Below are 15843 nucleotides of genomic sequence, written 5' to 3'. Positions count from 1 at the left end.
AATACTGGGAGCTAACATCCCTAATACTGGGAGCTAACACCCCTAATACTGGGAGCTAACATCTCTAATACTGGGAGCTAACATCCCTAATACTGGGAGCTAACACCCCTAATACTGGGAGCTAACATCCCTAATACTGGGAGCTAACATCCCTAATACTGGGAGCTAACACCCCTAATACTGGGAGCTAACACCCCTAATACTGGGAGCTAACATCCCTAATGCTGGGAGCTAACACCCCTAATACTGGGAGCTAACATCTCTAATACTGGGAGCTAACAACCCTAATACTGGGAGCTAACACCCCTAATACTGGGAGCTAACATCCCTAATACTGGGAGCTAACATCCCTAATACTGGGAGCTAACATCCCTAATACTGGGAGCTAACACCCCTAATACTGGGAGCTAACATCCCTAATACTGGGAGCTAACATCCCTAATACTGGGAGCTAACACCCCTAATACTGGGAGCTAACATCCCTAATACTGGGAGCTAACACCCCTAATACTGGGAGCTAACACCCCTAATACTGGGAGCTAACATCCCTAATACTGGGAGCTAACACCCCTAATACTGGGAGCTAACATCTCTAATACTGGAAGCTAACATCCCTAATACTGGGAGCTAACACCCCTAATACTGGGAGCTAACATCCCTAATACTGGGAGCTAACACCCCTAATACTGGGAGCTAACATCTCTAATACTGGGAGCTAACATCCCTAATACTGGGAGCTAACATCCCTAATACTGGGAGTTAGGGATGTTAGGGAGCTATCTTATGAGGTTCCCCATGACGTGGTAGGTGGGCAAACATGTAATAAGAAACCTTACTTAAAAAAAACATGTTAATTGTAGGAGTTTATTATATCTGTTTCTGCTGTAGAACTACAGGTCTCAGGCATGGTAGCACCTCTTATTATGTTTAAGATTAAGATGTGCAGCCATGCATATCTTCTGATTAATGACATGTTAGCTTTGCCCGGGTTGGGTATGAAATCCCAGCGGCTATTGAAAATTAAATGCCGACAGCGGAAGCCCGACAGAGGAGAATCCCGATGGAGCATGTAAGTACCCTAACCTTACTCTTCTCCCCCCCTAACCCTCCCTTAGGGGTGCCTAACCCTAAAACTCCCAGGGTGATGCCTAGCCCTAAGTTCCCCGCAGGGGTGCCTAAACTTAACCCTCCCCCCTCCCCACACCCTACACCTAACCCTTCCTGGGGGGTGCCTAACCCTTAGTCCCCCTTAGTCCCCCTAGGGGGAGCCTAAACCTAACATCCCCCCTTCCCCCCAGAGCTAAGTGCTAAGGACGGTTGAACTTACCTTGATCGATCCAGCGTCCTTCGGCATTCCGGCGTGGGGATTAAGATAGGCGTCAGTGTTTCGGCACCAATTTTATGTCCCTTGTCGGGCTTCTGCTGTTGGGATATAGACAGGCGGCATTTAGTCCGCCGGTCTATAAACTACATCCCCTTTGTCCAATGGGTGTTAAGCCATACTCACCTAATATTTGGACTTCTCTGAAGCAAAGTGTAAGCAGCAAGTGAGTGTGTGTGTGTTTCATGTGATGACATGAATCGTGGCCCACTTCGTTCTGTTTCTGTGGAATCTCTGTCTGCCAGGCCGGGCCTCTGCCCTGTCCGTGCTCCAGCTTTACACCTCACCGCCTGCAAACATGTCAGTACAACAAGGCCTCTGTTATGTTATGTTCTTTGCATTCTAGCAGAGACCTTTCCTTCCCCACATTTGATGTAAACACATTGTATGGGCCTGAATGAAGGTCAGGACATCACATTTTCAGCCGGTGCTTGGAGTAACCAAGAAACAGGAGAGAAGTGCTTGGACCAGGCCTAGGAAACCTGCAGATTTAACCGCAGAGGAACTATATTTCCCAGCATGGCCTGCCAGCCAAAGGATGGAGAGTCAGGGGAAGCTAACCTCCGGTCTAGATGCTGCTATGTGTTTATCATTACTTGGTGTGAGTGCAGTGTATCAGAATGCGTGTGTACGTCTGTGTACAGAATGGTTGCCTGTCAGGGGGGCCGCAGTAGTTGCATCAGCTGAGATCAGGTGTCATTAAATAGCAGTGTCAGGAGAATAACACAGATCTGGAGGGCATCATACTACTGCTAACCCCTTCATTGCCTGTATAATATCATACTACTGCTAACCCCTTCATTGCCTGTATAATATCATACTACTGCTAAACCCTTCATTGCCTGTATAATATCATACTACTGCTAACCCCTTCATTGCCTGTATAATATCATACTACTGCTAACCCCTTCATTGCCTGTATAATATCATACTACTGCTAACCCCTTCATTGCCTGTATAATATCATACTACTGCTAACCCCTTCATTGCCTGTATAATATCATACTACTGCTAACCCCTTCATTGCCTGTATAATATCATACTACTGCTAACCCCTTCATTGCCTGTATAATATCATACTACTGCTAACCCCTTCATTGCCTGTATAATATCATACTACTGCTAACCCCTTCATTGCCTGTATAATATCATACTACTGCTAACCCCTTCATTGCCTGTATAATATCATACTACTGCTAACCACGGGTGGAATGGGTTCGATTCCCGTCAGCGGCAGCCCGACAGCGCTGGAAATCCCGATCGTGGATAGGTAAGCATCCACTAACCTAACCTAACCCCCTAACCCTAACCCTCCTTAGGGGTGCCTAACCCTAACTTCCACCCCAAGTGCCTAACCCTAATCCCCCCTCTAAGTGCCTAACCCTAACCACCCCCTTCCCCACTGCCTAAACCTAAGTACCCGGGGGGGGGGGTGCCTAACCACCGCACCACAAACTCCTTCACTTTCAGATGTGCAGAGCAATGCACCACCAACCCCTTCACTTTCAGTTATGCAGAGCAATGCACCACCAACCCGTTCACTTTCTGAGATATGCAGAGCATTGCACCATCAATCCCTTCACTTTCAGAGATAGAACATTTCATTCCGTCTTTTCACTTTCAGTGACATGCAGAGCATTGTGCTGTATTCCATGCTACTGATTTAGAGTATAACAACAGCATCATTTTCCCTATACTGAACTGCAGAGCATCACGCCATGCCCTCTATCCTGCAAAACACCTGTAGAACATCACATCAACAAACTATTTTTGCCTGTGACCCATACAGAATACCAATCCCTAACCACCCGCATGTCGCAGAGACTCATCATTTTCCGATCCCGGGGACAAGCAAAATAGTTAATCACTTAACCCTGGGTGTGCCAGGGATCTGCAGAATACAATAACTGTAATGCCACTTTCTCTATGTGTGGGGGCAATACTTCTCTAACAACCATCTAACAAAGACATGCAGAGCATTACTCCTCATTTACCCTGCAGAGTATCACATTGCTACCTTTTTCCTAGACAAGATATGCCAACCATTATAGCATCTGTATGTTAAGCTTATGGGAGTGTCATGGGAATGTCATGGGCATATTATGATAGTGTTGTGAGCGTATTATGTGAGCATCATGGGTGTGTGTTATGGGAGTTTCATGGGCGTGTTATGGGAGTGTCATGTGCATGTTATGGGAGTGTCATGTGCATGTTATGGGAGTGTCATGGGTGTGTTATGTGAGCGTCATGGGTATGTTATGGGAGTGTCATGGGCATGTTATGGGAGTGTCATAGGCATGTTATGGGAGTGTCATGGGTGTGTTATGGGATTGTCATGGGTGTGTTATGGGATTGTCATGGGAATGTTATGGGAGTGTCATGGGCGTATTATGGGAGTGTCGTGGGTGTTTTATGGGAGTGTCATGGGAGTGTCATGGGCGTGTTAAGAGTGTCATCGGCATATTATGGGAGTGTCACAGGCGTGTTATGGGAGTGTTATGAGTGAGTTATGGGAGTGTCATGGCAGTGTTATGGGAGTGTCATGGGCATGTTATGGGAGCGGCATGGGCTTGTTATGGGAGTGTCATAGGCGTGTTATGGTAGTGTCAAAGGCGTGTCATAGGCGTCTTATGGGAGTGTCAAAGGCATGTTATGGGAGTGTCATGGGTGTATTGGTGTGTTATGGGAGTGTCATAGGCGTGTTATGGTAGTGTCAAAGGCGTGTTATGGGAGTGTCATGGGTGTGTTGGTGTGTTATGGGAGTGTCATGGGTATGCTATGGGGGTGTCATGAGCATGTTATGTGAGCGTCATGGGTATGTTATGGGAGTTTCATGGACATGTTATGGGAGTGTCATAGGCGTGTTAAGGGAGTGTCATAGGCTTGTTATGGGAGTGTCATGGGTGACTTATGGGAGTGTCATAGGCATGTTATGGGAGTGTCTCATGAGCCTGTTATGTGAGCGTCAATGGTATGTTATGGGAGTTTCATGGGTGTGTTATGGGCATGTTATGGGAGTGTCATAGGCGTGTTATAGGAGTGTCACGGCATTTCATGGGAGTGTCAACGATGAGTTATGGGAGTGTAATTGGCATGTTATGGGAGTGTCATGGGCATGTTTTGGGAGTGTCATGAGCGTGCTATGGGAGTGTTATGGGAATGTCCTGGGCATGTTATGGGAGTGTCATGGGAATGTTCTGGGAGTGTCATGGGCGTGTTCTGGGAGTGTTATGGGCGTGTTATGGGAGTATCATAGGTGTGTTATGGGAGTGTCATAGGCGTGTTATGGGAGTGTCATGGGCGTGTTACGGGAGTGTCATAGGCATTTTATGGGGGTGTCAAGGGCGTGTTATGGGCTTGTTATGGGAGTGTCATAGGTGTGTTATGGGAGTGTCATACGCGTGTTATGGGAGTGTTATGAGTGAGTTATGGGAGTGTCATAGGCATGTTATGGGAGTGTATTGGGCGTGTTATGGTAGTGTCAAAGGCCTGTTATGGGAGTGTTATGGGAATGTCATGGGTGTTATGGGAGTTTCATGGGTGTGTTATGGGAGTGTCATAGGCATGTTAAGGAAGTGTCATAGGCATGTTATGGGAGCATCATGGGTGTGTTATGTGAGCGTCATGGGTATGTTATGGGAGTGTCATGGGCATGTTAAGGGAGTGTCATAGCCATGTTATGGGAGTATCATGGGTAAGTTATGGGAGTGTCATGTGCATGTTATGGGATTGTCACGGGTGTCTTATGGGAGTGTCATAGGCATGTTATGGGAGTATCATGGGTAAGTTATGGGAGTGTCATAAGCATGTTATGGGAGGATCATGGGTGAGTTATGGGAGTGGCAAAGGCATGTTATGGGAGTGTCATGGGAGAGTTATGGGAGTGTCATAGGCGTATTATGGGAGTGTCACAGGCATGTTGTGGGAGTGTCATAGGCGTGTTATGGGAGTGTCATAAGTGAGTTATGGGAGTGTCATAGGCATGTTATGGGAGTATCATGGGTAAGTTATGGGAGTGTCATAAGCATGTTATGGGAGGATCATGGGTGAGTTATGGGAGTGGCAAAGGCATGTTATGGGAGTGTCATGGGAGAGTTATGGGAGTGTCATAGGCGTATTATGGGAGTGTCACAGGCATGTTGTGGGAGTGTCATAGGCGTGTTATGGGAGTGTCATAAGTGAGTTATGGGAGTGTCATAGGCATTTTATGAGAGTGTATTGGGCGTGATATGGGAGTGTCATAGGAGTGTTATGGGAGTGTTTTGGGAATGTCATGGGTGTGTTATGGGAGAGTCATGGGTGTGTTATGGGAGTTTCATGGACATATTATGGGAGTTTCATGGGTATGTTATGTGAGTGTTATAGGCGTGTTCTGGGAGTGTCATAGGCGTGTTATGGGAGTGCCTCATGAGCGTGTTATGCGAGCGTCATGGGTATGTTATGGGAGTTTCATGGGCGTGTTATGGGCATGTTATGGGAGTGTCATAGGCCTGTTATAGGAGTGTCACGGGCATGTCATGGGAGTGTCAACGCTGAGTTATGGGAGTGTCATTGGCATGTTATGGGAGTGTCATTGGCATGTTATGGGAGTGTCATGAGCGTGTTATTGGAGTGTCATGGGCGTGTCATGGGATTGTCATGATAGTGTCATGGGCATGTTATGGGAGTGTCATGGGTGTGTTATGGGATTGTCATGGGAATGTTATGGGAGTGTCATGGGCGTATTATGGGTGTGTTATGGGAGTGTTATAGGAGTGTCTTGGGCGTGTTAAGAGAGTGTCATCGGCATGTTATGGGAGTGTCATGGCCGTGTTATGGGAGTGTCATGGGCATGTTATGGGAGTGTCATGGACATGTTATGGGAGCATCATGGGCTTGTTATGGGAGTGTCATAGGCGTGTTATGGTAGTGTCAAAGGCGTGTCATGGGTGTGTTATGGTAGTGTCAAAGGCGTGTCATGGGTGTGTTATGGGAGTGTCATGGGTATGTTATGAGCATGTTATGGGAGCGTCATGGGCTTGTTATGAGAGTGTCATAGGCGTCTTATGGGAGTGTCATAGGCACCTTTTGGGAGTGTCAAAGGCATGCTATGGGAGTGTCATGGGTGTATTGGTGTGTTATGGTAGTGTCAAAGGCGTGTTACGGGAGTGTCATGGGTGTGTTGGTGTGTTATGGGAGTGTCATCGGTATGTTATTGGGGTGTCATGAGCATGTTATGGGAGTTTCATGGACATGTTATGGGAGTTTCATGGTAGTGTCATAGGCGTGTTAAGGGAGTGTCATAGGCTTGTTATGGGAGTGTCATGGGTGACTTATGGGAGTATCATAGGCATGTTATGGGAGTGTCTCATGAGCCTGTTATGTGAGCGTCATGGGTATGTTATGGGAGTTTCATGGGTGTGTTCTGGGCATGTTATGGGAGTGTCAACGGTGACTTATGGGAGTGTTATAGGAGTGTCACAGGCATGTCATGGGAGTGTCAACAGTGAGTTATGGGAGTGTCATTGGCATTTTATGGGAGAGTCATGGGCTTGCTATGGGAGTGTCATTGGCGTCTTATGGGAGTGTCATAGGCGTGTTATGGGAGTGTCATAGGCGTGTTATAGTAGTGTCAAAGGCGTGTTATGGGAGTGTCATGGGTGTGTTATGGTAGTGTCATAGGCATGTTATAGAAGTGTCATGGGCATGTTATGGGAGCGTCATGGGCTTGTTATGGGAGTGTCATAAGCGTGTTTTGGTTGTGTCAAAGGCGTGTTACAGGAGTGTCATGGGTGTGTTGGAGTGTTATGGGAGTGTCATGGGTATATTATGGGGGTGTCATGAGCATGTTATGTGAGCGTCATGGGTATGTTATGGGGGTTTCATGGACATGTTATGGGAGTGTCATGGGCGTGTTATGGGAGTGCCTTGAGCATGTTATGGGAGTGTCATGGGTATGTTATGGGAGTGTCATGTTATGGAAGTGTCATGGGCATGTCATGGGAGAGTCATAGGCGTATTATGGGAGTGTCACAGGCAGGTTATGGGAGTGTCATAGGCGTATTATGGGAGTGTCACAGGCATGTTATGGGAGTGTCATAGGCGTGTTATGGGAGTGTTATGAGTGAGTTATGGGAGTGTATTGGGCATGTCATGGGCGTGTTATGGGAGTGTCATAGGCGTGTTATGGTAGTGTCAAAGGCCTGTTATGGGAATGTCATGGGTGTGTTATAGGAGTTTCATGAACATGTTATGGGAGTTTCATGGGTATGTTATGTGAGTGTCATAGGCGTGTTATGGTAGTGTCAAAGGCGTGTTATGGGAGTGTCATGGATGTGTTGGTGTGTTATGGGAGTGTCATGGGTATGTAATGGGGTGTCATGAGCATGTTATGTGAGCGTCATAGGTATGTTATGGGAGTTTCATTGACATGTTATGGGAGTGTCATAGGCATGTTAAGGAAGTGTCATAGGGTAGTTATAGGAGTGTCATGGACATGTCATGGGATTGTCAATGGTGAGTTATGGGAGTTTCATTGGCATGTTATGGGAATGTTATGAGCTTGTTATGGGAGTGTTATGGGAATATCCTGGGCATGTTATGGGAGTGTCATGGGGATGTTATGGGAGTGTCATGGGAGTGATATGGGAGTGTCATGGGCATGTTATGGGAGTGTCATGGGCTTGTTATGGGAGTGTCATAGGTGTGTTATGGGAGTGTCATAGGCGTGTTATGGGAGTGTCATGGGCGTGTTATGGGAGTGTCATAGGCATGTTATGGGAGTGTCAAGGGTGTATTATAGGAGTGTCATGGGAGAGTTACGGGAGTGTCATAGGCATGTTATGGGAGTGTCACAGGCATTTTATGGGAGTGTCATGGGCTTGTTATGGGAGTGTCATAGGCGTCTTATGGGACTGTCATAGGCATCCTATGGGAGTGTCATAGGCGTGTTATGGTAGTGTCAAAGGCGTGTTGTGGGAGTGTCATGGGTGTGTTATGGGAGTGTCCTGGGCATGTTATGGGAGTGTCATGGGCATGTTATGGGAGTGTCATGGGCGTGTTATGGGAGTGTCATAGGTGTGTTATGGGAGTGTCATAGGCGTGTTATGGGAATGTCAAGGGCGTGTTATGGGAGTGTCATAGGCATGTTATGGGAGTGTCATAGGCGTGTTATGGGAGTGTCATAGGCATGTTATGGGAGTGTCAAGGGTGTATTACGGGAGTGTCATAGGCATGTTATGGGAGTGTCACAGGTATGTTATGGGAGTGTCATGGGCTTGTTATGGGAGTGTCATAGGCATCTTATGGGACTGTCACAGGCATCCTATGGGAGTGTCATAGGCATGTTATGGTCGTGTCAAAGGCGTGTTGTGAGAGTGTCATGGGCGTGTTATGGGCATGTTATGGGAGTGTCATGGGCGTGTTATGGGAGTGTCATAGGTGTGTTATGGGAGTGTCATAGGCATGTTATGGGAGTGTCATGGACGTGTTATGGGAGTGTCATAGGCATGTTATGGGAGTGTCAAGGGTGTATTATGGGAGTGTCATGGGAGTGTTACAGGAGTGTCATAGGCATGGAATGGGAGTGTCATGGGCTTGTTATGGGAGTGTCATAGGCATCTTATGGGACTGTCATAGGCATCCTATGGGAGTGTCATAGGCGTGTTATGGTAGTGTCAAAGGCGTGTTGTGGGAGTGTCATGGGAATGTCCTGGGCATGTTATGGGAGTGTCATGGGAATGTTCTGGGAGTGTCATGGGCGTGTTATGGGAGTGTTATGGGCGTGTTATGGGAGTATCATAGGTGTGTTATGGGAGTGTCATAGGCGTGTTATGGGAGTGTCATGGGCGTGTTACGGGAGTGTCATAGGCATTTTATGGGGGTGTCAAGGGCGTGCTATGGGCTTGTTATGGGAGTGTCATAGGTGTGTTATGGGAATGTCATACGCGTGTTATGGGAGTGTTATGAGTGAGTTATGGGAGTGTCATAGGCATGTTATGGGAGTGTATTGGGCGTGTTATGGTAGTGTCAAAGGCCTGTTATGGGAGTGTTATGGGAATGTCATGGGTGTTATGGGAGTTTCATGGGTGTGTTATGTGAGTGTCATAGGCATGTTAAGGAAGTGTCATAGGCATGTTATGGGAGCATCATGGGTGTGTTATGTGAGCGTCATAGGTATGTTATGGGAGTTTCATTGACATGTTATGGGAGTGTCATAGGCATGTTAAGGAAGTGTCATAGGGTAGTTATAGGAGTGTCATGGACATGTCATGGGATTGTCAATGGTGAGTTATGGGAGTTTCATTGGCATGTTATGGGAATGTTATGAGCTTGTTATGGGAATATCCTGGGCATGTTATGGGAGTGTCATGGGGATGTTATGGGAGTGTCATGGGCGTGTTATGGGAGTGTCATGGGCATGTTAAGGGAGTGTCATGGGCTTGTTATGGGAGTGTCATAGGTGTGTTATGGGAGTGTCATAGGCATGTTATGGGAGTGTCATGGGCGTGTTATGGGAGTGTCATAGGCATGTTATGGGAGTGTCATAGGCATGTTATGGGAGTGTCAAGGGTGTATTATGGGAGTGTCATGGGAGAGTTACGGGAGTGTCATAGGCATGGAATGGGAGTGTCATAGGCATGTTATGGGAGTGTCACAGGCATGTTATGGGAGTGTCATGGGCTTGTTATGGGAGTGTCATAGGCGTCTTATGGGAGTGTCATAGGCGTCTTATGGGACTGTCATAGGCATCCTATGGGAGTGTCATAGGCGTGTTATGGTAGTGTCAAAGGCGTGTTGTGGGAGTGTCATGGGTGTGTTATGGGAGTGTCATGGGCATGTTATGGGAGTGTCATGGGCATGTTATGGGAGTGTCATGGGCGTGTTATGGGAGTGTCATAGGCGTGTTATGGGAATGTCATGGGCGTGTTATGGGAGTGTCATAGGCATGTTATGGGAGTGTCATAGGCATGTTATGGGAGTGTCAAGGGTGTATTATGGGAGTGTCATGGGAGTGTTACGGGAGTGTCATAGGCATGTTATGGGAGTGTCACAGGTATGTTATGGGAGTGTCATGGGCTTGTTATGGGAGTGTCGTAGGCGTCTTATGGGACTGTCATAGGCATCCTATGGGAGTGTCATAGGCATGTTATGGTCGTGTCAAAGGCGTGTTGTGGGAGTGTCATGGGCGTGTTATGGGGTGTCATGGGCATGTTATGGGAGTGTCATGGGCATGTTATGGGAGTGTCATGGGCGTGTCATAGGTGTGTTATGGGAGTGTCATAGGCATGTTATGGGAGTGTCATAGGCATGTTATGGGAGTGTCAAGGGTGTATTATGGGAGTGTCATGGGAGTGTTACAGGAGTGTCATAGGCATGGAATGGGAGTGTCATAGGCATGTTATGGGAGTGTCATGGGCTTGTTATGGGAGTGTCATAGGCATCTTATGGGACTGTCATAGGCATCCTATGGGAGTGTCATAGGCGTGTTATGGTAGTGTCAAAGGCGTGTTGTGGGAGTGTCATGGGAATGTCATGGGTGTGTTAAGTGAGCATCATAGGTGTGTTATGGGAGTGTCATGGGTATGTTATGGGAGTGTCATGAGCATGTTATGTGAGCATCATGGGTATAATATGGGAGTTTCATGGACTTGTTATGGGAGTGTCATGGGCGTGTTATGAGCATGTTATGGGAGTGTCATGGGCATGTTAAGGGAGTGTCATAGGCTTGTTATGGGAGTGTCATGTGTGACTTATGGAAGTGACATGGGCGTGTTATGGGAGTGTCATAGGCGTGTTATGGGAGTATCATAGGCATGTTATGGGAGTGTCAAAGGCCTGTTATGGGAGTGTCATGGGCATGTCATGGGAGTGTTATGGGAATGTCATGGGTGTCTTATGTGAGCATCATGGGTGTGTTATGGGAGTGTCATGGGTATGTTATGGGGGTGTCATGAGCATGTTATGTGAGCGTCATGGGTATGTTATGGGAGATTCATGGGTGTTTTATGGGCGTATTATGGGAGTGTCATGGGCATGTTATGGGAGTGTTATGGGAATGTCATGGGCGTGTTATGTGAGCGTCATGGGTGTGTTATGGGAGTGTCATGGGTATGTTTTGGGAGCGTCATTGGTATAATATGGGAGTTTCATGGACATGTTATGGGAGTGTCATGGGTGTGTTATGGGCATATTATGGGCATGTTATGGGAGTGTCACAGGCATGTTATTGGAGTTTCATGGGCATGTTAAGGGAGTGTCATAGTGTTATGTGAGCGTTATGGGTATGTTATGGGAGTTTCATGGACATTTTATGAGAGTTTCATGAGCGTGTTATTGGCATGTCATGGGTGTGTTATGGGAGTGTCATAGGCGTGCTATGGGAGTGTCATGGGCATGTTATGGGAGTGTCATGGGCATGTTATGGGAGTGTCATGTTCATGATATGGGAGTGTCATGGGTGAGTTATGGGAGAGGTCATGGGCATGTTATGGAAGTGTCATGGGTATGATATGGGAGTGTCATGGGTATGTTATGGGAGTGTCATGGGAATGTTATGGGAGTGTCGTGTGTGTGTTATGGGAGTGTCATAGGCATGTCATGGTAGTGTCATAGGTATGTTATGGGAGTGTCATGGGTATGTTATGGGAATATCATGGGACTGTCATGGGCATGTTATGGGAGTGTCATAGGTGTGTTATGGGAGTGTCATGGGTATGCTATGGGTGTGTCATGGGCATGTTATGGGAGTATCATAGATGTATCATGGGCGTGTTATGCAGTGTCATAGGCGTGTAATGGGAGTGTCATGGGCATGTTATGGGTGTGTCATAGGCGTGTTATGGGACTGTCATGGGCATGTTATGGGAGTGTCATAGGTGTGTTATGGGAGTGTCATGGGCATGCTATGGGTGTGTCATGGGCATGTTATGGGAGTATCATAGATGTATCATGGGCATGTTATGCAGTGTCACAGGCGTGTCATGGGAGTGTCATAGGCGTGTAATGGGAGTGTCATGGGCATGCTATGTGTGTGTCATAGGCGTGTTATGGGAGTGTCATGGGCATGTTATTTTATTTATTATTTATTTATTAACAGTTTCTTATATAGCGCAGCGTATTCTGTTGCGCTTTACAATTGGAAACATTGATAGAACAAAACAGGGTAATAACAGACAGACGTAGAGGTAAGAGGGCCCTGCTTGCAAGCTTACAATCTATAGGGAAATAGGCATTGATACACAAGGATAGGTGCTATATATTGCAATTTGGTCTGGCCAGAATGCAGAGTTTCTTGGTGGGCTGCATGATCCAGTCACACAGGAAAGTCGGCAAAATGTCAGGACTATGTGAAAGAAAGACAATATGTGAGGTTATGTGTGGACTGTGAGAGGGGATGTGATAAGACATGGAAGCTATGAAGGTTATGTGGTCGGTTCTGGAATCTGATAAGCTTATGGGAGTGTCATAGGCGTGTCAGTGGCAGCATTCTCAGATGCAGAGCCGCAGCTACAGAGCCCATGTCTAGCCAGAGTTCAGAAGGAGACGCTGCACCTGCCATAGGTAGGTGCAAGTATCGATGGTGAATCTGATGATGCGCCGATGGTAGATTATTTAGAACCACCAGAGACGTTGCTAAGTCCGTGAGCATTGAGTGAGCATTGAAAGTGATGTCTGAGAGCTTGCACAATCCTGCGCATGCTAATGCACAAGTGTGACGGCTGATACTAGCATTTGCATATTATCGCTACTGCAACTCCGCAAAACCCCGGCTGCAATAGAGTGCACCTTTGAATCAGACCCTTAATTTCAATGCCAAACCCACAAATACCATAACATAACAGATTTACAGATCATCCAGGGACTCTTTTACTGCTGAGTCTGTGCATTCACAGAGGGAGTTATGAGCGACACTGTTATGGCAGACACTGGAGCACTACTATCTCCAGCATCTCAGGTTTCTTGCTCAGTCAATATTAACATTTAAAGCACATTTGTCTACTCTCCCAGGGTATAGGGCAGTAGTGAATCATGTTGTCTTTGGATCACTACTCTGAGATCTACTCTGGAGGGATGTGCAAAATAGTAGGCGAATATGATATAGCATAAACATAGATAGAACCGCATTTAACTTTCTGCAGAATAATAACAATTTCATTGTGTAGTTGGTCTATACTGGAAAACAAGGCATTTCCAGTGACAAATCTTTCAACTTGAGACTGTTCTTAATTAGGGATAATTGGCAACTATAATACCCCACTGACAACTGCACAAATCATATACCCTAGCTGAAAGTATGGATCATTTCTACATTTCTATAAAAAGTAAAATTATAGTTCAAGGGTAATTGCTTGTATACAATTGATCCACACGTGGTGGAATACTCCCTGGCTACTGACCCCAAACATCCCCAGCAGTCTAATGCAAAGCTTAAAAAGCCTAAGCCCAAACCTACCCAACCACCTATAAATCAAGGGGAAGGGGGAGGGGGTTCCATCCCCATCATGGCAAAATGCAGTGAACCGCGAGTAAGCGAGGGTAAAATACGTAATTTTAGCCCCATTCCCTTCCTACGGAACAGCCATTCCCAGTATTATCTCCCCATCCTGCCCACCTCACTAGTAAGTGAGCAGGATTCGGAAGATCCACCCATCCTTCTGGGGAAGCAGGGGACTACATGAATAAAATCGTGAGTCTCTTACACCTTCCATGAATGATAGCAAGTAAGCCATCAGCCAATCAGAAGAGGTTAGGTAGCACTGACGACCATCATCAAAGTGCATTTGCACCAGCCCTCCGAAATTTATACGGCTTTTTCAGGCATGACCCGTATCTTTGTGCTTGCCTGAATGTTTTCGCAATGACATCCCCATACTGTATTCAGCCTATAGTAACAAATCCCCTTCCCTTCCCGTCCCGCCTCTCCAGTTACAAGTGGTTCTACGTGTCAAGTTCACATGATTAAGCGTGCGGCCAGCCTTCTGTGCATGTGCAGAGCAAATCTGTGTATTTGACGCAAAGCAAACTGCTGTATGTCTAACTCAGCATCAACCCCATAGAGAACACAATAATATAAAACAATCCGCATAGTGTGTGTGCAATTACAGTATGTGTGAAAACATACACAAACAAAGTCTCACCCACCTCTGCGACATGATCTTGAAGGCGTCCGGCAGGTAGCACTGTACATTCTCCATTTGGAAGGGGTCAGCATCGCAAATTTTGTCGTCCGTCCGTCCATAATTTGCATTTTCCACCATGATAACGTCACTGCCCGGACACCTCAACTCGATTGGGTATCCTTCACACGCTAACTCACGACGCATCAACCCAAAAGGAAGAGCCGCCCGACTCAGGCCTGTAGGAGAAAACAAAGTGTTGTCACATGTAATATATCATAAGGACCATAACAAGCTGGAGCTGCACAACAGTAGCACAAAATGTGGTGCAAATTGTTAAACAATATCTATTTTGGTAAACAGAAGCATTATGTAAATGTGGCCATGGTAAGCTCCTGTGGTTACAGCACCTATAACGTGTGTTGAACCTGTTAAGGCATATATGACATCCCCACTGGGACTTCACGGAGTGGAGGTAGAGGTGAAAAGTGCAGGAGGCATGGAGCACAAATAGTGTAATTGAAGCTCCAAATCAAACTTTGAAATGTTTTGATTTGTGGCATAGAAATGCATTGAGATGAGTGATGATAACGCAGTTCCCCGCAAATCGCGTCCTCGTGCCCTGGGTCCACCTACTTTTAGTGGGAAGTGTGCGGATTGGTCTACTTTCCAGGGAGGGCAGAAGAAGCTCCTGAGAAAGTAAGCAGGTATGCATGGAAGACAATGTTATTGTGCCCATGGATTATGTATGCAATTATTTATTTAGAATTTATAAAGACCCACTATATATACTGTATATATATGTATATATATATATATATATATATATATATATATTTGCAGTGCTGTATAAACAAGTAGAGCATGAAATGAGAGTCTTGCCAATAAGATCTTACAATTTAGACTAAAAAGGAACCAATTTTGCTTCCCTTTAACAACCAATTTTCTCAGTAACAATAATGTAGATGAGATAATCGACAGAAAAGAATGAACAGGTGGGGTGCACAATTACTAACTCAAGGTGTGTATATATAATGCCTAAAGGCAACATAAGATGCAGCACAGCTCCCTGACGGCTGTTGAGTACAGCAAATGTTTTACTCCTCGCCGGTCAGTAGCTCGGGCTAGTTATACACCAGTTAGACCCATTATGCCGCGCAGGGCAGACAGCAGGATGTACGAACATGGAGAAGAATGCATAAGAGAGCTCTCTGCTTGCCATCTCCACTCTCCAATTTTACTATAGATGTTACTTATGTATGATAAAGGTAACACACACTGAGAACTGAGGCTCTGGCTAAAAGCTCATAGTTGGGAATTTAACTCCACTAATAAAACATACAAATACAATTTAAAATGTACAAA

General features: G+C 46.2%; 1 protein-coding gene across 4 annotated transcripts in view; it reads right to left on the bottom strand.

The window, feature by feature from the left end:
• The window catches only part of ADGRL1 (adhesion G protein-coupled receptor L1), a 427170-nt gene that overhangs the window by 149233 nt on the left and 262094 nt on the right, over positions 1-15843 (bottom strand). For 3 of the 4 annotated variants that reach the window (XM_088480320.1, XM_088480321.1, XM_088480324.1), the window contains exon 3: positions 14504-14717. In XM_088480320.1, coding sequence (XP_088336446.1) covers positions 14504-14717 — 214 coding nt within the window. Of the gene's footprint in view, positions 1-14499; positions 14718-15843 lie in introns of those variants that run through there. The other variant, XM_088480325.1, reaches the window with a different exon arrangement.

Source organism: Taudactylus pleione, unplaced genomic scaffold (assembly GCF_031769625.1).
Source record: "Taudactylus pleione unplaced genomic scaffold, aTauple2 ptg000253l, whole genome shotgun sequence".
NCBI lineage: Eukaryota > Metazoa > Chordata > Amphibia > Anura > Myobatrachidae > Taudactylus > Taudactylus pleione.
Note: the sequence above shows the minus strand (reverse complement) of the source record. Positions and strands in the feature narration are given on the sequence as shown.